The sequence below is a fragment of the Mobula hypostoma genome, chromosome 9 (assembly GCF_963921235.1).
Source record: "Mobula hypostoma chromosome 9, sMobHyp1.1, whole genome shotgun sequence".
NCBI lineage: Eukaryota > Metazoa > Chordata > Chondrichthyes > Myliobatiformes > Myliobatidae > Mobula > Mobula hypostoma.
In genome coordinates this window covers 122,810,215-122,837,072 of record NC_086105.1, presented here as the reverse complement: position 1 = coordinate 122,837,072, position 26,858 = coordinate 122,810,215, and the positions used below count along the sequence as shown (strand labels likewise).

General features: G+C 41.2%; 1 protein-coding gene across 1 annotated transcript; it reads right to left on the bottom strand.

The window, feature by feature from the left end:
• Positions 1-12,172: 12,172 nt before the first annotated feature.
• Positions 12,173-24,416, bottom strand: coq7 (coenzyme Q7 homolog, ubiquinone (yeast)). Its single transcript, XM_063057453.1, has 5 exons — positions 24,105-24,416; positions 22,934-23,048; positions 22,372-22,511; positions 20,817-20,885; positions 12,173-13,181 (listed from the first exon to the last, which is right to left on the bottom strand). The coding sequence occupies exons 1-5, from the start codon at positions 24,351-24,353 to the stop codon at positions 13,104-13,106; spliced, it is 651 nt and encodes a 216-aa protein (XP_062913523.1). The 5' UTR covers positions 24,354-24,416; the 3' UTR covers positions 12,173-13,103.
• Positions 24,417-26,858: the final 2,442 nt, after the last annotated feature.

Sequence of the window (26,858 nt, the reverse complement as noted above, 5' to 3'; positions counted from 1 at the left end):
TAAAGAAGGTGGGAGGAGGGTGGGAAGGAGAAGGCTGGTAGCTTCCAGGTGAAAAACCAGTAAGGGGAAAGATAAAGGGGTGGGGGAAGGAGGCAGGGAGGTGATAGGCAGGAAAGGTGAAGAAGGAATAGGGGAAAACACAATGGGTAGTAGAAGGAGGCGGAACCATGAGGGAGGTGATAAGCAGCTGGGTGAGGGGGCAGAGTGACATAGGGATAGGGGAAGGGAGGGGGAGGGAATTACCGGAAGTTGGAGAATTCTATGTTCATACCAAGGGGCTGGAGACTACCTAGACGGTATATGAAGTTTTGCTCCTCCAACCTGAGTGTAGCCTCATCATGGCAGTAGAGGAGGCCATGTGTGGACATATCTGAATGGGAGTGGGAAGCCGAGTGGAAGTGGGTGGCTACTGGGAGATCCTGTCTGTTTTGGCGGACGGAGCAGAGGTGCTCGACGAAGCGGTCCCCCAATCTGCGTCAGGTTTCACCAATGTAGAGGAGGCCGCACCGGGAGCACCGGATGCAATAGATGACCCCAACAGACTCACAAGTGAAGTGTTGCCTCACTTGGAAGTACTATTTGGGGCCCTGAATGGTGGCAAGAGGGGAGGTGTAGGGACAGGTGTAGCACTTGAGCTTACAGGGATAAGTGCCAGCTGGGAGATCTGTGGGGAGGGACGTGTGGACCAGGAAGTCGCGGAGGGACTGATCCCTGCGGAAGGCAGAGAGGGGTGGAGAGGGAAAGATGTGCTTAGTTGTGGGGTCCTGTTGAAGGTGACAGAAGTTGCGGTGGATAATGTGTTGGATCCGGAAGCTAGTGGGGTGGTAGGTGAGGACAAGGAGAACTCTGTCCTTGTTGTGGTGGCGGGAGGATGGGGTGAGAGCCGAGGTGCGGGAAATGGAAGAGATGCGGGTGAGGGCATCATTGATGACAGCAGAAGTGAAACCACGATCCTTAAAGGAAGAGGACATTTGAGATGTCCTGGAACGGAAAACCTCATCCTCGGAACAGATGTGGCGGAGACGGAGGAACTGCGAATAGGGAATGGCATTTTTGCATGTGGCGGGGTGGGAAGAGGTATAGTTGAGGTAGTTAGGAGAGTAGTGAGCTTGTAGAAGATGTCAGTGGACAGTCTGTCTCCAGAGATGGAGGCCGAGAGATCAAGAAAGGGGAGAGAAGTGCCTGAGATAGACCAAGTGAATTTGAGGGCTGGGTGGAAGTTAGAAGTAAAGTCGATGAAATTGATGAGCTCAGCATGGGTGCAGGAAGCAGCACCAATGTAGTTGTCAATGTACCGAAGAAAAAGTTGGGGAGCAGTACCAGAATAGGTTTGGAGCACAGACTGTTCCACATAACCAACGAAGAGGCAGGCATAGCTAGGGCTCATGCGAGTTCCCATAGCTACACCCTTGGTCTGAAGAAAGTGGGAAGAGCCAAAAGACAAGTTATTGAGTGTGAGAACCAGTTCCACCAACCGGACGAGGGTAGTGGTGTTGGGGAACTGGTGAGGTCTATTATCCAGAAAGTAGCGGAGGGCTTTGAGGCCTTCTTCATGGGGAATTGAGGTGTATAGGGATTGGACATCCATAGTGAAAATGAAGCGGTTGGGACCAGGGAACTGGAAGTTACTGAAGAGGCGGAGGGCATGGGATGTATCCCTGATGTAGGTGGGGAGAGACTGAACTATGAGAGACCATTTTGGAGTCCAGGTAGGCAGATACAAGTTCGGTGGGACAGTCTACTCACTTAACACCGAAACGTCGACTGTACTTTTTTCCATTGATTCTGCCTGGCCTGCTGAGTTCCTCCAGCATTTTGTGTGTGTTGAAAAGGCAGTGGACTTGGCCCAGTACATCAAAGGTAAAACCCTCCCAACCATTGAGCGTATCTACATGAAACATTGCTGTAGAAAAGCAGCATTCATCAAAGATCCTCACCACCCTGGTCGTGCTCTTTTCTCACTGCTGCCCTCAGGTAGAAGGTACAAGTGCCTCAGGACTAGGGTTACCAACTTTCTCACACCCAAATAAGGGACAAAAGGTGGCGTGCCGCGGTGGTGTTCGTATGATGCAGGCCCGGGATGAAGTGACTGAGGGGGCTGGCAGCTGGCAGATGGTAACAGGGACCTTTTTCAAAAGAGAGAGAGTGAAAAAACAACAACCCTGAATACGTAAACAAATCCAATATATGAACCATATACACATATCTTCAGTGTTACAGATGAAATGTAACACCAAATTATAACAGAGCATAATCTGACTACCAGTCAGACATGAAATAACACCAAATAACCCTATCTGTATGTGCCTATAGAGGAGACATACAATCATTGCAAAAGAGGAAAAGAGGGGGGGACTCACCAAGTCTACTTTTTCCATGGATATTTCTTGCTGCTCTTGCCTGATTCAAGCAGTCCTTTGTCCTGTTGCACAGTCAGAGAGAAGTCCTTACACAACAAGTCACAGTTCACAGATATTTGAAGTTCATTTTTGATCAGCTCTGTGCTGCATCTTTTTCTTGAGTCTGACCATTTTATGGTCATCAGAGAGAAGACCCTCTCTACAAAGGCATTTGAGCCTGGCACACTGAGGACAAATGAGAAAATCCTGAACATGTTGATCAAGTTGGATTTCCCTATGTTTTGGAAAACTGCCACCCACTTCTCACTGGTGGATTTTGTGGTATCCTGTCTGGCTTTCTGTATTTCCTCCCGGCTAGCACAAAACTCTTCATAGAGTTGGTCCATATTGACTGTCTCTGTCATTTTGAGGGCAGCCACCACCTGCTCCAGGTCACTGAAGGAAGGCTCCTCATAGAGGCCGATCGGTTTCAGTTTCATCGTTACATTTTCTGGTGAGAGATCAAACCACTTGTCAATGTAGTCCTGTTTCCGCTGAAGCATCTTCATTTTGAACTTTCAGACTTCCTTGTTAACATCTGTGATGCAGAGTTTTGTTTCCTCCAGCTTTTTTACGAGTTGGGCAAAAACACACCCCACGTTGTGGAGAAAGCACAGATAAATTTCAGTAGCTCCAGTTTTTTCTTCATCCTCAAAAATCCTCTTCAGTGCCACAGGACAGGTCTCAAGGAACCTGAAGTATGACAGAAGAGCTGGCCAGCTTTGCAGGAGACGTTTGACAGCTGGATGAAAAGAGAGCCATCATGTGCAAACATGACGCAGAATTTCATGCCACTCAATGTCAACAAAGGCAAAAAATGAACGCAGTTCCTCTCTTCAGGGAGCAGATATTGAGAAGTGGTTGTAGACCTTTAGAACAATTTTCTCAATATCCACTGAGAGCTGATCACAGGCGTGCTTGAAGGCATTATGAGCTATGTGAGCTGGGCAATTAGCTTTCAGAATGCGATTGTTGGCACTGCTCAATAACTGGTAAACTGAGTGGTGTTTTCCAAAGTTTACATTGGCATTTTCTGCTGCATAGGCTGTGATGTGTCTAATATCCCGTTCATATTTTTCCAGACAGCTCATCAGAGCTTGATGTACGCCATTTGCAGTTTCATCACTGTCTTCATAAAAGTCAAGTAACTTACACTGCACTCCATCAGACACAAAGAAATATCTCACGCACACTGGAAACATTTTTCTATCTCCCTTGTCTGAGGCATTGGTGGCAACTGAGAAAAACGCGGGCTCACCTTCTTCAGTCGGGGACAGATAATCCATAATATCCCACACAGTCTTTGGTCCTAAAACATTCATCATTTCAGCTTTCGTTCTTCCATAGTGCATCTTCTTCACAACATTTGAGTCACTAAACAAAGCACTGTTGAGCTTAGCAAGACAATCGGTGCTGTTGTAGCTGAGTCCGTGTTTAACTGTGTTTAACAAGGCTTCACTTGCCGCAATTTTGTCATTTTCCGCAGTAGATTTCATGAAGAATGCACCCCAATATTGCTTGCACCTTTAGCTAGTGTGGCCTTCTTGTGCACCTCTGTGGAAACATGCCGAGTTAGGTCATTCTCACCTCCATGGCCAATTGAGAATTCCTGACGGCAAAAAATACAGAAGGCCTTTTTCGACGTCAAGTCACCGCTGACGGGCCTAACCCACGTCTTTTTTGCTTCCCATTGCTTGTTACAGCTGCACAGTCTTTTCTTTTTTGGAGGTTTATTCATATTGGCACATGCTAAACCAACCGAACAACACCAGACGTTACTGACACTTTTTGTTTTGGCAGGAATTGGCAAAATATAGCACACAACTGATGCACATAAGGGGGCCTGTGATTGAATGACAGGTGAATCACTCGTGCGTAGCATCAACGGCACATGCAACACGCACACACGCTGTTGTATCAAATGTAGGACTGTCTGTAAGCGTGCCCTCTGGTGATTACAGAGTAGTAGCAGTCAAATACGGGACAAGGGCAGTCCCGTATGGGACAAACCAATTTAGCGCAATATACGGGATGTCCCGGCTAATACGGGACAGTTTGCAACCCTACTCAGGACTCACACCACCAGGTTAAGAACAGCTATGATCCCTGAACAAAAGGGGATAACTATACTCATTTAAGGACATTTTTACCTTGTTTATTTCATGCTCGTTATTTATTGCTATTTATTTATTATCTGCATTTGCACAGTTTGTTTACAGTTTAAGGTTCCTGATGTTTACCATTTACAGCTACTTTTCTATAGATTTGTTAAGTACGCCAGTAGAAAAAGGAATCTCAGGGTTGTATGTGGTAACATGTTTGTACTCTGGTAATAAATTTTACTTTCAGCTCTAAATAACGGATGCAGTTTGCTGACGGAATTATCTACCCTGTATTTAATACACCACCTAGTTTATGAATTATTCCCTGAGCCCCAGTGTTTAGTGCCACACTTTAGCCATCTGTTTCATGGTAGGTAATCATGCTTATTGTTTTGCTGTGGGTGACACAAACTTCGGATGGTGCCTTTAGACGGCACTCTAACCGGGTCACCTTGAATAGGTTCTTGCACAGTGAGGGCCTATGGTCATTGCAAACATTGTATTCATGATAAGATAAACATGTCATCACCTCTCAAGTTCCCATCCATAAGCTACAGCATTTAACTCACTGTTAGTTGTTGGTGACCTCATACAAATATTCTGCTGAATAGGCAGCTGTGTTTAGAATACAGATTACACCAGAAAGCAACATGATATTAACAGCTGAGCAGCAATGCATGCCTGCAAACACAACAGGACATTTTAAGCATCATGTCTCAGCAAGAGATCTTTAATTAACAGCTATTGGAGAGGAGGTCGGCAATGCGGCAGAACTCAGTGATATGGCTCCAGGGGGAAAATAGAACATATTTGCATTCAGAAAATTCTGAAAACAAAAGTATGCTCAACATATTACTAATTCCTGGCTGCTTTTTCCTTCATTTGAACAATACAAATTGGAATAAGTAGAGAGCTTCAGGCTTCTCGTTTTCCTTTGCCAGTTTGACCACAGTGCAAACAACAGGAATTCTGCAGGTAACAAAAACAACAGGAATTCTGCAGATGCTGGAAATTCAAGCAACACACATAAAAGTTGCTGGTGAACGCAGCAGGCCAGGCAGCATCTGTAGGAAGAGGTGCAGTCGACGTTTCAGGCCGAGACCCTTCGTCAGGACTAACTGAAGGAAGAGTGAGTAAGGGATTTGAAAGCTGGAGGGGGAGGGGGAGATGCAAAATGATAGGAGAAGACAGGAGGGGGAGGGATGGAGCCGAGAGCTGGACAGGTGATAGGCAGAAGGGGATACGAGAGGATCATGGGACAGGAGGTCCGGGAAGAAAGACGGGGGGGGGGGTGACCCAGAGGATGGGCAAGAGGTATATTCAGAGGGACAGAGGGAGAAAAAGGAGAGTGAGAGAAAGAATGTGTGCATTAAAAAGAGTAACAGATGGGGTACGAGGGGGAGGTGGGGCCTAGCGGAAGTTAGAGAAGTCAATGTTCATGCCATCAGGTTGGAGGCTACCCATACGGAATATAAGGTGTTGTTCCTCCAACCTGAGTGTGGCTTCATCTTTACAGTAGAGGAGGCCGTGGATAGACATGTCAGAATGGGAATGGGATGTGGAATTAAAATGTGTGGCCACTGGGAGATCCTGCTTTCTCTGGCGGACAGAGCGTAGATGTTCAGCAAAGCGGTCTCCCAGTCTGCGTCGGGTCTCACCAATATATAAAAGGCCACATCGGGAGCACCGGACGCAGTATATCACCCCAGTCGACTCACAGGTGAAGTGATGCCTCACCTGGAAGGACTGTTTGGGGCCCTGAATGGTGGTAAGGGAGGAAGTGTAAGGGCATGTGTAGCATTTGTTCCGCTTACACGGATAAGTGCCAGGAGGGAGATCAGTGGGGAGGGATGGGGGGGACGAATGGACAAGGGAGTTGTGTAGGGAGCGATCCCTGCGGAATGCAGAGAGAGGCGGGGAGGGAAAGATATGCTTAGTGGTGGGATCCCGTTGGAGGTGGCGGAAGTTACGGAGAATAATATGTTGGACCCGGAGGCTGGTGGGGTGGTAGGTGAGGACCAGGGGAACCCTATTCCTAGTGGGGTGGTGGGAGGATGGAGTGAGAGCAGATGTACGTGAAATGGGGGAGATGTGTTTAAGAGCAGAGTTGATAGTGGAGGAAGGGAAGCCCCTTTCTTTAAAAAAGGAAGACATCTCCCTCGTCCTAGAATGAAAAGCCTCATCCTGAGAGCAGATGCGGCGGAGACGGAGGAATTGCGAGAAGGGGATGGCATTTTTGCAAGAGACAGGGTGAGAAGAGGAATAGTCCAGATAGCTGTGAGAGTCAGTAGGCTTATAGTAGACATCAGTGGATAAGCTGTCTCCAGAGACAGAGACAGAAAGATCTAGAAAGGGGAGGGAGGTGTCGGAAATGGACCAGGTAAACTTGAGGGCAGGATGAAAGTTGGAAAGTTGAAAGTTGAATGTCACCAAAGATTCACACTAATTTCTACAGATGTACTGTGGAGAGCATTCTAACTAGTTGCATCACCATCTGCTATGGAAGTGCCACTGCACAGGACTGAAAAAATCTGCAGAAAGTTGTAGTCTCAGCTAGCTCCAACATGAGAACTAGCTTCCCCAGTATCGAGGACTCTTCCAAAAGGCAATTCCTCAAGAAGGCGCCATTCATCATTCAGGACCCCCATCACCCAAGACGCGCCCTCTTCTCAATACTGGCATCAAGGTGGAGGTACAGGAGTTTGAAGATGCACGTTCAATGTTTCAAGAACAGCTTCTTCCTCTCCATCAGATTTTGGAATGAACAATGAACCTGTGAACACGACCTCAATATTTTTTTTTATTTCTTTGCACTACTTAATTTAACTATTAACTCAATGGGCGGAATGGCCTAATTCTGTTCTTATGTCTTCTGGTCATTCAAAGCCAATCTAAGATAGCCTTTCCCTAAATGGGCTCAAGCAGAAGGTGCTCTGAAAAGCCATCTCAGACATTCAATACATTCCCTCTCTTGCGATCTGATTTTCCCAATCCCCTTGCATATTGAAGTTCCCCATTACAATTGTGACATTACCCTTATTACATGCCCTTTCCAGCTCCCTTTGCAATCTCAACCTCACATCTTGGCTACTATTTGAGGAGGCTATACACGATTCCCATAATGGAGTTTCTTTTACCCTTGTAGTTTCTTAACTCCACCCACTAAGAATCGACATTCCCTGCCTCTATGTCACCTCTTTCTAAATATGTAATTCCATCTCTTACCAACAGAGCCACACCTCCGCTTATGCCTTCCTGCCTGTCCTTTCGATACAAAGTAAATCCTTTAATATTAAGCTCCCGGCTATGATCTTCTTTCAGCCACGACTCAGTGATGCCCACAACATCATACCAACATATCTCTAATTGTGCCACGAGTTCATCAACCTTATTCTGAACGCTACGTGCATTTAAATACAGCACCTTCAGTCCTGCATTCTTCGCCCTTTTAAATTTTGCCTCTGTGGTACAATTTAACTCTTTGCTCTGTCTGCATTTGTACCCAGTCTTTGGCTGTCCTTCCTTACGTTCCTATTACAGCCACCATCTACTTGTAAACCTGCTGGCTCATCCTCAGCTCTATCATACAGGTTTCCATCCCCCCCCCACCATAAATCACTCTCAGCGGCTTTAGCAAAGGTGCCTGCAAGGATATTGGCCCCCCCACAGATTCAAGTGCAACCCATCCCTTTTGTACAGGTCACACCTGCCCCAAAAGAGGTCCCAATTATTCAGAAATCTGAATCCTTGCCCCCACTCCAATTCTTCAGCCACGTATTTATCTGCCACCTCATTCTATTCCTATCCTCACTGTCATGTGGCACAATCCTGAGATTACTACCTTTGAGGCCCTGCTTCTCAACTTTCTTTCTAACTCCCTGTATTCTGTTTTCAGGACCTCCTCCCTTTTTCTACCTATGTCATTGGTACCAATATTTACCACCACTTCAGGCTGCTCACCCTCCCTTTGCAGGATATTGTGGACAAGTTCAGACACATCGTCGACCCCAGCACCTGGGAGGCAAACTACCATCCATGTTATTTTTCACATCAACAGGGTCATCTATCTGTCCCTCCAACTGTAGAGTCCACTATTTCTGCTGCATCTTCTTCAGTTCCCTACTTTTCTGAGCCATAGGGCCAGAATCAGTGCCAGAGGTGTTCGCCACTATATGACGTTTTCCCTTCACTTTGTTCACAGAGTACATAATGACAGTCACTATGTCATTATGAATTCACTAAGTTTTTACTTTAAATTCTCACAATCATGTTTCTATTTAATATTTATGGTGTTAAAAATTGAAGAGAAAATTCACAGTGGCTAATCCTTTTTCAATTTGGAGTGATTTAAGTGCTATCAAATAATATAAACTGTGCAATAGATAATCTGCAAGGACATCAACACTTTTTAAAAGTGGAACAGTAATTATTCATTCTGTGCAAATTTGTGAGCTGCTTTAAAAAAAAACTTTAAAATTTAATCTCCAATTACTTTCAACGCTTTATTTCAGAAAATGCAGAGGGCCATTGCATCTTGCTAAGACTTAACAAATTAGATACTGTTTATATTCTTTCCATTTTAAGTACGTCCAGTTCCCCATTGTACTCCTTTCTGCCATGCTTTCAGGTGTTGAATATCAGTCTCCTGCCAAAGTTTGCTTTGCTTTTTTACTAAGACCATAAAACTTAGGAGCAGAATTAAGCCATTTGGCCCATTTATTCTGCTCCGCCATTACATCATGGCTGATTTATTATCCCTCTTAACTCTATTCTCCTGCCTTGTCCCCATAACCTTTGATGCCCTTACTAATCAACAATCTACCAACCTCTGCTTTAAGTATATCCAATGACTTCAGCTCCATAGCTGTCTGAGGCAATGAATTCCAAATTCACCACCTATGGTTAAAGAAATGTCTTACTTCTATTCTAAAGGGACACCTTGTATTCTGAAGCTAAACTCTGCCACGATAGGAAGCATCTCACATCCACTCTATCTAGGCCTTTTAATATTGAATACATTTCAATGAGATCACCATCATTCTTCTAAACTACGGTGAGTGCAGGCCCAGAGCCACCAAACATTAACCCTTTCATTACTGGGAAATTTCGTGTGAACCCCCTCTGCACCTTCTCCAATAAAAATAATCTCAACTATTTTATGAGGTATTATTCATCTTTTTGCAAAAATACATCTTAGTTAAAAATTTCACAACTGACAAATTCTACTGAGTAATCTTTGACTAAAGTCTACCATTAATTATTCTGTCCATTAATTTTAGGAAACAGAGTCCAATGTAAAACTAACTTTTGAAGCATTTTTACTCCCTTTAGCCACTTCCTAGTAAATCTAGATCTTGCCTTCTCAATTGTTATTAGGCCATGGTATTAGGTATTAGAAATTAATGCATACTTTGATGTTAGTTGTGCAAAGAAGTACTTGCCCATAATGAAACAAGTTTTAATTGTAAACGTGATTTATTTCAGCTTTAGTTTGACAGCCATCTTACCTGATTGTCAAGGAGTCTGAGACATCCTTAAAGTTCTGTATTTTCCTTGCCTCACTGCGAATGTCCAAAGCCTGTACAGAAATGTTCCAGCAGTACCCTTCTCGGCAGATCCTCCACTAACCATGTGCTGGAACAAAATGGCCTTCCCTACCTCCACAGGAGCCTGGTCTGATTGCTTGTCTCATAACCCTAACTCTCACTCCTTCACAATTAACAGTCCTGACCAATGAAGCCTTCAAGACCCTGACTCCAGACCCAATCTCATCGAAACTTTTCTTCATTACTACCTCCCTTGTCCCACAATTTGTAGCCTATCTGAATATGGCAATAATGTAGTAAATACATGAATCGAATGTATTGAACATGAGATCTGGACCATTATGACTGATATTTTACTGCCAAGCAGATAATAGTATCCAGGATATCTTCAAGGAGTGATGTCTCAAAAAGGCAGTATTCATCATTAAGGATTTCTCATTGCTACCTTCAAGGAGGTACAGGAGCCTGAATGCATACATTCAACCAATCGGCAAAAGCTTCCTCCTCTCTGCCATCGATTACTGAATGGACTTTGAACCCATGAATACTACTTACTTATTTATTTTTGCACTATTTAATTAATATATATGTATATCTACTGTAAATCAGTTTTTTCCCCTCTATTTTAATCCTATTCTTTAAAAAAGTCTTCTGAGAACTCTGTGGGATACCACCAAATATTCCAAATTCTTCTTGAAAATTGCCATTCATTCCTCCCATTTTTGTCCTTTGAAAAGAGTTTTTATTTTTCTAACTTCTTTAAATTCCATAGTCTTTAATGTTCTCCAAGTCTTTTGTGTAGTCTCCGTCATAGAAGAATAGACTGTACAGCACAGAAATGGGCCCCCGGCCCATTTCATTCATGTCAACTGCAATACCTTTCCAAGTTAATTCCATTTGCGTGCATTAAGCCCATATCCCTCTATTCTTTTTCTAAGTACCTCTCTAGCTGGCTCTTTGACATTATAATTGTATCTGTGAGGTTTTGTCCAGTATAATCTTGCTTTCTGAAATTCATGTCAACTGTTTTGAATTATATTAGTAACTTCTTAATTTAAGGATTCAGTAACACTTTGGACCTCAGATTATAAAAATAACTGGGCTGTAATTAAGTTTGCTGAGCCTGGTTTTCGATAAATCAGTATCACTTTCCAGTCCTTCAGCACTTTCAATTGTAAATTGAAACATTTATTATGCCGTCACAACAGCATTACTTAGCATCTCTTTAATTTCCCATCGAAAGCTGAGGTGGACCCCATTAAGTTGCATCGCTCTTTAAAGGATGATGTATGACAGTGGCTAAGCAGCTGCAGTTTCTTTGTTTTGTGTGGTTTACCAAAATTGCTGTTGCAACCAGTTCACCTTGAACACTCCTCCTTTTAATGAATTTACAATCTTTATCTTTGTCCATAGTTCCAAAGCATCTCTCAATATCTTATTATGCATCAATGAATTTGCAATCACATCAGGATTTGCCTTGTCCCTTTCTCTTAATTAAATCAATTGAAGGGAGGGTCATCAAAATACGTAAAACAAGTGATGAAGCACTGGAAAAATGGAAGACAATTCTATTGGGAAGCAGAGCAAACAACTTTCCAAAGTGTTCCTTTTATTGCTTTCAGTGTCATATCCACTTGACTTCAGTAAAATTCTGATCCACTGTCCGGAAATAAAGATGGTTCATTATTTGGTTCCTATAGTCCCTTAAATTTACCAAATTCTGTTCCTGATACTCTCGAAATTTACCAGACTTTTGTTTGCTGAATTCCCTTTAAACTTATTGAGGTCTCTGGAAAATTTATTATTCTATGGAGTTTCATCTAAAAGAAGAAATTGAATTCAGGGTGTTTTGGAGTATGAATAGGAATAACAGCTAATAGTCCAACACCAAAGTTCTGAGTATGCCAGTTTAGCTGAGAACCTGTATAATTGCCTCTCTGCATCCTAGTCAGAACCCACAATGACACATAGTTTTGTATCATCAGTAAACATAGATAATTTGATTTCAACTCAGTCATACGAATACATTTTTAAATAATTTATATATAATTTGGGCTGCTGTTAAATATAGCTACCGGTGGGAACAGAAATAAGTAAATAGCTGTAAGAGGGATGTTGTTAAATGAGAATATAATGGTAAGGTTACAGTATTCAAATACAGACCAAATAGGAACCTTTCCGTTTAATTTGTTGCATACTGACCCCAGCAGATAAGGCATGGAAATGCATGCACAGATTTTAAAATTAGACGAAAGTTATCAGGAAGCATTTTTAATATATTCTCAAATATACATTTTCTTAAAGACACAATAAAATATTAAATAACTGCTTAAGGATTAAACATTTAAATCCAGGTCTCAAAAAATTCAATCTTTTACAAATCTTAATTGTTAAGTTTCACAGACTCATTAACAAATGAAAATTAAATGTATAATGTTTTATTCTCTTTAATAAATTCTACTGATGTCGAAATGATATATATTTTTTTAAAAACAGGCAGGGCTTCAAGGTGTCCTCCAATCCTTCCCCCAAGAATCATTACCATGGAAAGACAGCCAGTAGTAGAAATCATGACCAGGGATTACTAAATAAGTGGTATAAAAGTTTTTGACGATTTTTTAACAACTTTTTTTTTTAAAAAACATAATTGCCTAACCCACCGCCCAGTTTGGGCCAAGTCTCACACAGGACAAAACCCTTACCTCTGAACTATTTATGGATAACCATGGAGGAAAACTATAGCTGATTCAGTGGGAGCACATACATATCTCACCAGAGCTTTAGTTCCGTTTTACAATTTTGTGGAGCTCTGGTGAAATGATCAGTTACTTCCACAATACTAAGGCAACAAGAGGCATTTCTCACAAGCCCAATTAATCATGAGGTGGCAGTGAATGCAGGAAAATAACCACTAAGGGAAAAACCTGCATAGAGACATTTACCTCTATGATGCAAAAGAATGCAGAATTATTGATATTGAAAAAAGTAGCTATTTATGTATTGATAATTTATATCGTGGACTGTACAGAGAAGCACTAATTTTACGGAGGAAGTGTTTAAATCCGTTCAGATATATAGATTGCAGCCTTGCATCCAACTTGTATTACATTCTTCAATAATGAATAAGCTGGTGCCTAAAAAAAAGAGAATTTTGAAGATGAGTCAAAATGGGCATATATACAAATTCTACAGATCTACTGTACATCATTTTATCAGTTCACCTACTTTGTCAGTCTTCATCTTTATGTATATATGTATGTTCTGTGGTACTCCCTTATGTTCATAAGCACAGGTACACCATAGGCTGAGGACACACGTAAAAATGTGTTTCTGATATTGTGGGTATGGCTGCCAAACAGTCTCTAATTGCTCAAATGTTTGCAGCACCCTAACTTGTCAAGGTGCCCAGTATGTTTTGCCTTTCAATTGAAATTAACAAGTCACTCATTTCTTACCACATTTTTAACATACCCCAGAATCATCGAGAGGTCACATTGTTCTGACAGGATCCCATAAGATTCAGACTCAAAGAGCTCTATCCAGTGGATCAAAGTAACCTTACTTCTTCACGTTGCATTGTCCATAGAAATGGAAGGATAATGTTGAAGTAGTTCAAAAAATAGGAGACTTAACTACAAAAAGTATTGTCAGTAGTTGACCATTATTGTCAGTAGATGAGGCCAATTTGTCATGGTCAACTACTGTTAAGATTTATAAGCAATAACGTTCTGCTTTGATGACAATGACAGAATGTGCACCTTAGTGATGTGTGCTTAACCCATTGCTAATCTCTCTCTACACCCATGACTGTGAGGCTAGGCACAGCTCAAATACCATAAATAAATTTTCTGACAATACATCTATTGTTAGCATAATTTCAGATGGTGTACAGGAGCGAGATAAATCAGCGGTGTTGCAGCAGAAGACCAAAGAACCGATTGTGGACTTCAGAAAGGGTAAGTTGAGAGAACACACACCAGGCCTCAGAGGAATCAGAAGTGGAAAGAGTGAGCAATTCCAAGTTCCTGGGTGTCAATAGCTCCGAGGATCTACTCTGGATCCAACATATCGATGCAGCTACAAAGTAGGCACAAAGGCAGCTATATTTCATTAGAAGTTTGAGGAGATTTGGTATACAATCAAAAACACTTGCAAACTTCCATTCTATCTGGCTGTATCACTGTCTGGTATTGGGGGGGGGGGGGTTGCTACTGCACAAGATCAAAATAAGCTGCAGAGATTTGTAAACTTAGCCAGTCCCCTCATGGGCACTAGCCTCCACAGTATCGAGGACGTCTTCAAGGAGTGATGCCTCAAAAAAAAAGGGAGCATCCATCATTAAAGACACCCATCACTATGTCATGGCTTGTTCTCATTGCTACTATCAGGAAGGGGGTACAGAAACCCGAAGGCACACACTCAACGATTCAGGAACCACTTCTTTCCCTTTGCCATCAGATTTCTGAATGGACATTGAACCAATTAACACTGTGTCACTTTTTTTTTTATTCCTATCTTGCAGTACTATTTAAATATACACATACACACACTGTAATTCAGCTTTTTTGCCATTATGTATTGTATTGTACTGCTGCTGCAAAGACAACAAATTTCACAACATATGCCAGTGATATTAAACCTCACTCTGAGACTTGCTCAATTCAGAAGCTCAGGAGCTTTCAAACTTATCCTATGAGCACAAATCCATTTGACGACAAACTGAGAAAAATATGGTTTAATGATCTTATGGATTGCAACACAACAGCATAAACCATGGAAGACAGAATTAGGTCATTTGACCCAAGTTGCTTCGCCATTCCAACATGGTTCATTTATTGTCCCTTCCAACCCCATTCTTCTGTCTTCTCTCTGTAACCTTTGGTGCCCAGACTAATCAAGAACCTATCAAGTTTGAGCTTCAAGATTGAAGAGCAACACCTCATACTCCATCTGGATAACCTCCAACCCTATGGTATGAATATCAGTTTCTCCTTCTGGTAATTCTTCTTTCCCTTCCCCCTTCCTTCATTCCCCACTCTGACCTTCTTACCTCTTCTCTTCAGCTGCCTATAACCTCCCCTTGATGCCCCTCCTTCTTCCTCCCATGGTCCAGTCTCCTCTCCTATGAGATTCCTTCTAAAGCAGGCCTTTACCTTTCCCACCCACCTGGATTCACCCATCATCTTCCAGCCAGTCTTCCTTCCCCTTCCCCTGCCTTTTTATTCTGGTATCTTTCCCCTTCTTTTCCAGTCCTGAAGAAGTGTCTTGGGCCAAAATGTTGATTGTCTATTCATTTCTATAGATGCTGCTTGACCTGCGGAGTTCCACCAGCATTGTGTTTGTTGTTCTGGATTTGCAGCATCTGCGGAATCTCTTCTGATTGTGACATATGTAATTTTCCAGTCCTCCGGAACCATTTCAGAACCTAGTGATTCTTGAAAGATCATTACTAATGCGTCCACAATCTTCTTCAGCTACCTCTTTCAGAACTCTGGAGTACAGTCCATCTGGTCGAGATAATTTATCTACCTTCAAACCTTCCAGTTTTTCAAGCACCTTCTCCACAGTAATCCCAAATAATGTACCCTGACACACTTGGATTTCTGGTGGCTAGTGACCTCTACAGTGAAAACTGACACAAAGGTCGCCTGCCACTGCCGTGAGCACCATTACTACTTATCCAGCGGCCAATATCCACTCTCGCCTCTCTTTTACATTTTATATATCTGAAAAATCTTTTGGTATCCTCTCTTATATTGAGTAGCTTACCTTCATATCTCATCTTTTTCCTCGCTTTATGGCTTTTTTAGATGTCTTCTGCTGGTTTTTGAAAGCTTCCTAATCTTCTAAATTCCCACTAATTTTTGCTCTAAGTCCTCTCTTTGCCTTTATGCTGTCTTTGCTTTCCCTTGTCAGTCACGGTTGCCTCATCCTCCCTTTAGAATACTTCAGTATCTTTGGGATGTATCTATACTGCACCTTCTGAACTGCTCCCTGAATCTTCAGCCCCTGCCATTCTGCCGTCATCCCTGCTAGTGACCCCATTCAATCAACTTTGGCCAGCTCCTCTCTCATACTTCTGTAATTCCCTTCACCCTACTGTAATACTGGTACATCTGACTTTATCTTCTATCCAACTGCAGGGTGAATTCTATCATATTATGATCACTGCCCAAGGGTTCCTTTACCTCAGCTCCCTAATCAAATCTGTTTCATTATACACCACCCAATCCAGAATTGCCTTTAACCTAGTGGACTCAAATACAAACATAATCCTTTGCAAGATGGTACTGGTGAACCACGGTGATGGTATGCAGGCAGCTCACAAAACTTCAAATTATACTTCTTTTAAACTACTCCCACCGCAACCTACAGACTGCAATTTCCCTTTAAGTAATGTAATTTTGAACCGCCATAATGAACTAGCAATTTCATGATCAATCTTCTGAAGGACTCGGTGGACTTAACCCACCTTTAAGCAGATGAAGGTACACTGAACAGTGAAAGGACAGGATGATTCCAAGTCAGACCAGAACACCAGGGAATGAAACGTCCTCTACCCACCATCTTGTTAGCAAATGTAGTCACTGGAGAAGATTGAGGACTTAAGGGCAAGATTGTTACATCAGAGGGAAATGAGAAATTGCTGTGTTTTGTGCTTCACGGAGACATAGCTCATTCAGCACACGCTGGATACGTTGTTAAGACCTTAGGGTTTCTCCATACCCGGACTGCTGATTTTGCCTATGATATTTCATATATATCCTGAAATCTGTGTTTCCTGATAAAATTTTTGTGTTGCCCAGACACAGTGGTCTTGTCACACTCTTGTTCCCTCAACCTGAAACATCTAATGATTTTATGCTGACCGTTCTACTTACCAAGAGAGTTCTCTGTGATTCTGATCGCAGTTTACTTATCACCCAAGGCTGATGTTAAGCAGGCACTTGAGATATTGAGTGTCACCATCAGGAAACAAGGAACAGCCTAGCCTGATGCCATTGTCAGGGGCTTCAATCAGGCTTGTTTGAAGAAATCTCTGCACAATTATCATCAACACATCAACTGCAGCACCTGGGATCCCAACACTTTCAACCACTATTAAGGTATGATTAGAAATGCCTACCATTCCATGCTTAGACCACATTTCTGAAAATCTGATCACTTAGCTGATCTTCTCCTACCTGCATGCAAGCAGAGGCTACAGAGATAAAGGTAACAAAGAGTTGGTTGTGAGAGGTACAGGAGCGGCTATGGGATTGCTTCTCGATGAACTGTGCCTTGGACTCAGGACTCAGAGGATCTGAACGAAAACATCACGGTTGTCGAGAACTTTATAAAGACAGTCGTAGATGAGTGTGTCCCCACAAGATCATTCAGTCTTCCCTAACCAGAAGACTGAAGTGGTATTCAGGCCTGGTGACCAAGTTAAATACAAAGGGTCCAGGTACAATCTCAGAAAGCCACCTCACATGTGAAGTGCCAATTTTGAAACAAATATGAATCACTGAAGGAGGCTTGACAGCTGTGGCAGGACTTGAATACCATCATCTCCTACAAGTGAAACCAAGTGACATAGGCCACAACAAGCCTTTGCCCCCAGAGCTCAATGCCTTTTATGCTCGCTTTGACCATCAAAACATGGAGGTACCTTCACGAACTCCCACAGCTCCTGTTGACCGTGATTTCGATCCGAGGCTGACATCAGAGCGTCCTTTAGGAGGGAGAACCCACAGAAAGCATAAGCACAGACAGGGTACCTGGCTGGGCATCGAAGACCTGTGCTGATCAACAATATCTTTAACCTCACACTGCGACAGTCTGAGGTACATATTTGCTTCAAAACCGGCTTCAATTATAAGGTGCCTAAGAAGAACATGGTAACCTGCCATAATGACTATCATCCAATATCACTTACATCTACTGTGATGAAGTGCTCTGAGAGGTTGCTGACAAAATACATCAACTCCTGCCCAAAAAGCAAATTGGATCCGCTCCAAGCTGCCTACTGTCAAAACAGGTCATCAGCAGATACCATTGTATTGGCTCTTCACTCAATCCTGGAACACTTGGACAGCGAAATGCATACATCAGGATGTTCTTCATTGATTACAGCTCAGCATTCAATACCATCAGCCCCTCAAAACTAATCACTCAAGACCTCGGCCTCAAAACCTCCTTGCTTGCAAACCTCAGTCAGTTCAGATTGGCAACAATATCTCCTCCACAATCTCCATCAACACAGATGCAACACAAGGCTGGGTGCTTAGTCCTCTGCTCTATTTGCTTTATACTTATGACTGTGAGGCCAAGTACAGCTCCAATGTCATACTGAAGTTTCCTGATGACACCACTGTCATTGGCCAAATCAAAGGTGGTGGCGAATCAGCTAAGAGGCTAGATTGAAAATCTGGATGAGTGGTACCACAAGAACCTTTCAGTCAATGTCAGCAAGACCAAGGAGATGATTATTGGCTTCAGGAGGAGAAAACCGGAGGTCCATGAGCCAGTCCTCAACAGAGGATCAGAGGTGGAGAGGATCAGCAACTTTAAATTCCTTGGCGCTATCATTTCAGAGGATCTGTCCTCAGTTCAGCAGGTAAGTGCCATTACGAGAAAAGCATGGTAATGCCTCTACTTTCTTAGAGGTTTGCAAAGATTTGGCATGTCATTTTAAAACCTTGACAAACTTCACAGTGGAGAGGATATTGACTGGTTGCATCATGGCCTGGTATAGAAACACCTTTGGATGAAAAAGTTTACAAATGGATATGAGCTAGTCCATCACAGATAAGAACCTGCCAACCATTGAGCACATCTGCACAGAGTGCTGTTGCAGGAAAGCATCATCTACCATCAAGGATCCCCACCATCTAGTGCTCTCTTCTCACTGCTACAATCAGGAAAAAGGTACCGTAGACTCAGGACCTGCAACACCGGGCTCAGGAACAGTTTTTACCCCTCAACCATCAGGCTCTTGAACCAGAGAGGATAACTTCACTCAACTTCATTTTCCCCATTACTGAGCTGCTCCCACAACCTGTGTACTCACTTTCAAGGACACTTCATTTCATGTCCTCAAGTTTATTGTTTAATTATTTATTATTATTATTTTTATTACTGTTTCTTTTTTCTATTTCTTTTTCTATTTGGACTTTGGTTTTTTTTGCATATTGGTTGGTCTTACATTGATTCTACGGTATTTCTTGTATTTACTGTAATTGCCGCAAAAAAATTAATCTCAGGGCTGTATAAGGCAACATATATGTACTTTGATAATAAATTTACATTGAACTTTCAAGTTCAAAAGTCATTTTGTAAGTCATTTCATCGGCATTCTAAAAATTCCCTCTCTTGGGATCCATCATCAACCCAATTTTGCCAATCCACCTGCATATTGAAATTCTTTTTATATATCTTTTATCTCTCTCATTGTAATTTATATCCCATATCCTGACTACTGTTCAGAGGCCTCTATACATCTCCCTTCAGGGTCTTTTTACCATTACAGTTTCTTAACTCTAGCCACAAGGATTCTACATCTTCCAATCCTATGTCACCTGTTTATTTGATTTCATTTTTTAGCAACAAAGCCACATCACCACCTCTGCTTACCTGCCTGTCCTCTCAATACAATGTGTATCCTTGGATGTTAAACTCCCAACTATGATCATCTTTCAGCCATGACTTAGTGATGCCCACTATGTCATACCTGGGCTAAAGATCATCTAATTTATTCCATATATTGAATGCACTCAAATAGAACATCACCCTTTTCTGTTTTGCCCCCATGTTATACTGCAACTCATTCCACTGACTGCAAATTTCTATTCTCAGCCCTCATCCAGTTCTCATCCCCCTGCCAACTTAGTTTAAGTCCTCCCCAACAGCTCCAGCAAAGCTGCCTGCAAGGGTAGTTTTTTTTTTGCAACCTCAGGTTCAGGTGCAACCTGTCCTTTTTGTACAGGTCATACATACCCTCCCCAGAAGAGATCCCAATGATCCAGAAATCTGAAACCCTGCCCCCTGCACCAGATCCTCAGATGGATCCAGTGATTAAACTTGTGAAGTAGTGGTTACTTTGCATTAGGCGAACTAAAGAAAATAACTCTTCCTTATTCTTACTTTAAAATATATTTTCAACTATGAATAAAAATGATGCTATCAAGATGATGTCTAAATTTTAAAAAATACCACCGATGTTATTCTATGATCTGAAAGGCTTCCAGAGGTACCAGTATTGTCACTGCTTCCATTTGATGTCAGAAGCTCTACGTGGTCTGACTCTAGATCCCTAAAAGCAGCACCTTTGTTTTCCATATCCAATTGCTATCAGCATCAGGCTGTTGTAGTCTACTGCCTCCAGTAGACTGAGCTCCAGTCACCATTAAAGTCAGCAATGAAGACCAGTGGATATTGGTTTCAAGATAATGAGTTTCAAAAAGAAAGACATTTTACTACAGTGATTGACTCTTTTCATTCCCCACACTTAGGTCACCCAGCATCACAGTGGGTACCAGTGCACCAAAGATAGAAATATAGCTTTTCAACTAATCACCAAAATGTGTTGGACCATTACCCCAGGTACCAAATCGTATTTCTTTCAGTCACTGCAGGGGAGTATTTGTTCTTTGATATTGCCCCCTCTCAAGTTTATTTATCTGGAGTCAAATCATATGCTGAGACTATGAGAAATAAACTACTGCACCATAATTTGTCATAATGGGGTCACCCAACGGGCAATAAATTTACATCAGCTAACAGCCTACCAATTCTGCGTCATGGGCTAATCCAGTGTCATGATGTTCCAGTTCTTCATCTCTGAACTTCTTTAAAACCTGAAACAAAAGTAGGGGTAACCTTTGATAATGGTATAAAGATAATATATTTTGAGACTAAATATCATTTTATTGAATAACTTAAAGCCACAAATGAGCCAAATTAAATATTTTTACTATTACAACTTCTTTACCAGTGGTTTATTAAGTTTGTGCTCAAGTCTGGAACAAGAACATTTGAATTTGACTGCATTACATATACAGTACATCCTCTTGATTCTCTGATGTAAAATTAAGTACTTTTGGAAAAATGAAAGCATGATCTCTACTAATTTTTCACATTCTAAACATGTGTAATTCATAAAATAATAACTACACAGAACCATATTGAATTTTGCTGCCTGCTATAGAAGAGATACATTATAAAGCTTAAGTTAAACAACAGCACTGTTACATCAACACACATCAAAGTTGCTGGTGAACGCAGCAGGCCAGGCAGCATCTCTAGGAAGAGGTGCAGTCGACGTTTCAGGCCGAGACCCTTCGTCAATTTGTCAATAAAATATCTTTTCAATGTATCCCATTATCCGATTGAGTGCAATGAAGCCAGGGGCATTAAACCTGCAAACAGAAAGTACTACATTGCTGCTTCCCCCTAGGTCTTGGGCAACATCTACACAAAGAAACATTTTAGTGGCTCCTGAACAGTTCAAAGGACCTTATGAGAATAAAAATTTCTTTAACACAGGTTATGCTGAGATTGACATAGTAAAAATTTGTTGCCCCCATTGAGCAATTCTGCAGAAACATCCACAGAACTATACTGCTTCTAAGCTTAATATTAGCTGCAGCTATATTTAAGTTTGACTGTATTATTTCAATAACATTAAACACCATGAGGAAAATAATCATGAAAAGAATAATTATGTATTAACACTGAACAGCATGGTGCTGGTTGGATGCATGCAACATACTACGTTTTTAATAGAGATTGTGAACGTACCTAGTAGGTAGTTAGAGAAGATGTTAAGGAATGAATATTATATTTGTGACTCAATTAAACCAGGAAACAATCATAGATGTAGCACAGTACTCACACAGATGTACTGTATTTAATAAATGTCTTCACTCCTGTCTCATTAAGAACAAACCATATTGCACTTGCAATTTTTCATTTCAATTTATGATGAGACTTATGTTCTTTTATCTTATGTATCCATTTGAGATTTGAATTAATGGGCACTCATCGTACTACTTACTCAACTTAATTTTATTCAATGTATTTGCTCTTTTAACTTGCAATAAGGCAAGGGATGGCAGGTATTCCTCAATTTATTTCACGGGGACTCCAGGAAAAATTCACTGGTAAACAATGCCAGAAAGATTGAAATTTACAACGCAGTGTTTCATAGATGGCTCAGATCATGACGTATTAATGGTAACTATTATTCATAAGTTATTGCTCTGTGTTAGTGCGTTTAAATATTTCTGACCATCACATAACTCAAAGATGTAATTATCTTGCTTAAATAAAAAGAATGCTCACTTCAAGTAATTCTTTGTGTCTTTCTGGATCATCTTCCATTAATGTCCTAATCTGATTGTTATAATGATTTGATATACTCTCTTCTACTGCTACAGTACAGGCCATGGCACCCTCCTTTCCTAAAAGAGCTGTTCCAGCTCCTGTTAAAAAAAAAGACATTAAAAAAAATATGATCAGCTCAGCAACCACACATCGTTTCAACATCAACAACCACAAATGAAATACATACATTGGTTGCAGTGAATCAAGAAAAATTACTGTTTTATTATAAGTGAAGTAAATGCTGAACCACCAGGATGTTCAAACAATGGGATAGGGAATAATCAGTTTTGTTGAGAAAAGGCTGCAGATGATAAAGCATAGCTATCTGAGCAACTGAAATCAATTAGTCAAATTGTACAGTCATATATTACCTAAGTGAAAAATGCAGTTATTTTTACAGAACACCAGTTACAGCATTGAAAAGACCCACTGGAGTTATCCTGCAGCTACTTGTGAGTTTTCATTGTAACATTTAAATTGATTGAATGTGTAAGTGACTTTGAAAAATACAAATATTTACCCAACATGAACCCTGCAATATTCCAGATAGGTATAAGCAGGGTTGGTCGAACTCTGTGATCAACCATCATTTCATTGAATTTCTCCAGATGCTCCTTTTCTTGATCCCACATTTGCTGTAAAATGAGTGTTGATTTCAGTTAACTTACAAAGGATATAGGCTCCTAATCTAAACCTAGTGTGGTTTATACATATTTTTGTTTGACATGCTCAGTTCCTTTGTGGGTTACCAAAGCTCAATGGCTACTTTTGATTGGCTTGAAATATTAATACAGCTGCACTGTTTAAGAGAGCATTGTTGTACAAGTATCAATTGAAGCAATTGCTTATCAATTTTCCAGAGCAGCTCATTTTAAGTGGCCTCCTGTTGAAAAACCTGAGATCTGTGTTTTTAAGAGATAATGGTGTCAATTACTGCAGAATGATAACATATAAACAGGGCTCACACCATTCTTCCTCACACAAGACTGGTTCTGTTTTTAAAGTAATAAAAATTGATGACAGCATATTCATATGTACAGAATATCAATACATTTCAGACATTCGTAACCTAGGCAGGACATATAGATGTTTGGATAGGGGTTACAGCAGCAAAATATATAAAATAGTTAATAGCTGTGAAGAGCTTGTTTCTATTTCTTTTGTTTTCACTATCTACTGCATTATTCATAAATGATTTTAAACAGCTAAATGTCAAAGGATAAGTTAGGCGACAACTACGACAGAAGTACAAACTCGATTTCAAAACTGCAATTTAAATTCACCAAATCTTGACAAAATGTAGCAAAAATGCTGCTGAGATTGATGTGTGGTTTAGTGCAACAACTGGAGTAAACAATCCAAACGGTCCGACTCACCTCACCTGACAAGTGCAATCAACGTGGAAATTAACTACGCTCTTTGATTGAATGATTAGATTAAAAAAGGACCTGACATTCTTGATACAATCCCAGGAGTACAATTGCTTAATTGAAAGGAGATGGGCGCCTGGAATGTACTGCTGAGTGGTAGTGAAGGCAGAGGTATTTAAACTCTTAGATAACTCTCGCATTAGAGCTTAATGTGCAGAGAATGGACTGTTAAGACCTCTGTGTAAGACGAAATAATTAGTTTAGTTTGGTTCCGCATCACGGGCCGAAGGGCTCGTTCGTGCTGCACTGTTCTATACCAACCTGGATCACTGGCCCCACCGAAGTTTTGCCTAACACCGCCATCTGGCCCGCATAAATACGATTCGCCCCGTATTCCCCCGCATGATCCACTCGTATGATCCTCCCCAGCATTTGCCTTTCAGCCTGGCTGCTCAGACCGCGAGCTCTCCGCATTCCCTTCCAGTAAAACCCCGCGCACTGCCGCTGCAGCAGCAAGCCGGGCCTGCCATTTCTGACCAGCAGCAGAGCAGAAGTAGCCACTCTCTCCATGAACGCAAACTCCCGGCTCTACACACCCCCCAGGCCCAATCTCACTGGGTCCTTTATTCACTGGTTACCTAACATGTGCCTCCACCAAAGTGCAAAGATCGGTCGTGACACCTACTACAAGTGATCAACTTGCAAGAACGCGAGTAGTTACAAGTTGCATTTTATTTCGTACTATAAGAATAGACACTTATTTCTCTTTTGGGGATAAAAACTAATTCGAACACCCTCGTCTCCACTGAAAGACCCGGCCTCCACCCTTTCTATTGGTGACTAGCGGCCCCAAAGCTGCCTGTTTATGGGATGCTGTGACTGTCAATCAATTCGCTGCCTCTTGCCCGCCTCTCCAGTTTGCCATGGAGACCGGACGCCCATCACTGAAGATGTTTGGCACTGCGGTGCAACAGAGGTTCTCCCTGAACTGAACAAGCTGCCAGTGCATTGTCTGAAAAATGTTCGTCTCTTCGAAGGATGTTATCAATTCAGTTGCCAAAAATTTGTAAGTCACTTTAATTTACACACTAATGATAATTTCTGAGATTTGACTTTGAGATCTGAGATTTTTTATTTGTGAAAAAAGCTGAAACGTTTGCTTGTTACTGTCATTGGGCAGCAGTATAGTGTGCAAACGGACATAAAGCAGAACAGATCAAACTATAAACAAGTTCAGATAGCATCCTTCATATTTTATTGCATTGGGCAGACCACTCAGCTGAGTCAATGTTGGCTCTCAGAGCAAATCCCAATAATCTGGTTTCCCAGTTATTTCAGTGCAACCTATTAGGGTCGCCATCAGTAGACTGTAAACCAGCACAGCCTTGTGATGCGAGAGGAAGCCAGAACACTGAGGTGAAACCCACAGCGTCTCAGGGACAATAAGCTGCCTCTCTACAGGAGCACCAGAAGTCAGGATCAAACTTAAGTTCTAGGAGACTGCTGTAATACATAATACAGTACCATCTTTTCTCAAACTTTGCCTGATATTTCCAGCATTTTTGGTTTTTATTTTAAATTCCCAACATTTGAAGTATTTTTCTTTCCTCATAAAACTGCCATTCACTTGATTGTCTAGGACTGTATCATAGAAAGGAAGAGACTTGTTTTATTCATGGGGCTGCAAATAACAAAAATGTTATAGCTGACTGGAGAGCAGATAATATCTTTATCCCACAAATTTGGAGGCTACACTGCTGTAAGTAACTGAAATTAATTTTATTGTGGTCAATTATTATCTACTGGCTTCTTTGAGGAATTAATAATTGCCATGCTTTTCTTGGCAGTTCCATTCTTTAACCAGACTGTTTTCCATGTATAGCCGTACAGTTGTTTTCCATGAGTCACACACTCCACTCTACCTCCAACTCATTGGCTGACAAAAAAAAAATATTGTTCATCTCTGTGATCCTCCTACTATCTGACTTACTTCTGTGGCTCTTTTTTAAATTCTTTGCTTAGAGTAAAATGTCCTTTTCATTTAACTTTCTGGGTCCCTAATAATTTTTGCATCTCAGTTCGGTCTCCCCTCCATCTCCTTTGGTCCCAGTGAAAACACACCTAGCTTACAATCAAAATCCTGACTGTAATCCTATTCCTAATTTCTGAATTACAATTAAAATAAGAATTAAAAATCCTGGAAATAGCAATTTGAAACAAAAAGTAATATTTAATGTTCATCAAAATTAGGATGCATTAGAAATCAAACATGTTTTTGATCATAGAGGATGGGCAGGGATGGAGAGAATTTTGCAGATTCATTTTAAGGCACAAAGTACCAGTTGAAGTATTTTGAGTGCTGTTACATGTATATTTGATATTAGTAACATAGAAAATCTACAGCACATACGATGCCGTGCCGAACATGTACTTACTTTAGTAATTACCTAGGGTTACCCATAGCCCCCTATTTTTCAAAGCTCCATGTACCTATCCAGGAGTCTCTTAAAAGACCCTATTGTATCCGCCTCCACCACTGTCGCCGGCAGCCCATTCCACGCACTCACCACTCTCTGTGTAAAAAAAAAACTTACCCCTGACATCTCCTCTGTACCTACTTCCAAGCAACTTAAAACTGTGCCCTCTCGTGTTAGCTATTTCAGTCCTGGGATTATATATGTACAAAGCTTCACTTTGTACAGTATCATTTCATGGCTGTACAACCTGCCTACTATTAAGAATCAATTTACGGAATCAAGTTCTGTTCAGTGTAAGAAATTGTATGTAAGCATAAAAGATGAAAGCAATTAAAGCATTTTGGCATAAGGCCAAGATTGATCATTCTTTTAGACCAAGTATTTTCTGTTATGCATGCTTCTGGTGCAAATGCACAGGAAGTTGTATCTCAAACTAAGAAGCAGCTTTGAGTCAGATTGGAAATATAATTAAATGACATGATCCATTTGCCACTATTTATAAAAGCAATAATAAACAAGAACAGAGTCCATATTCAGAATATTGTATTTTTTGTAATGCATGAACAAGATTATAAATTCAATGAAAAACTGATTTTTT

Coding starts and splice junctions, on each gene's coding strand:
- coq7 (XM_063057453.1), bottom strand. CDS start 24,353: ATGGAGAGAGTGGCTACTTCTGCTCTGCTGCTGGTCAGAAATGGCAGG. Junction 23,049..24,104: donor CGGTGGGGCCAGTGATCCAG/GTTGGTATAGAA, acceptor CTCATTTTACAG/CAAATGTGGGATCAAGAAAA. Junction 13,182..20,816: donor TAGCCCATGACGCAGAATTG/GTAGGCTGTTAG, acceptor TCTTTTTTTTAG/GCACCAGCTTATTCATTATT.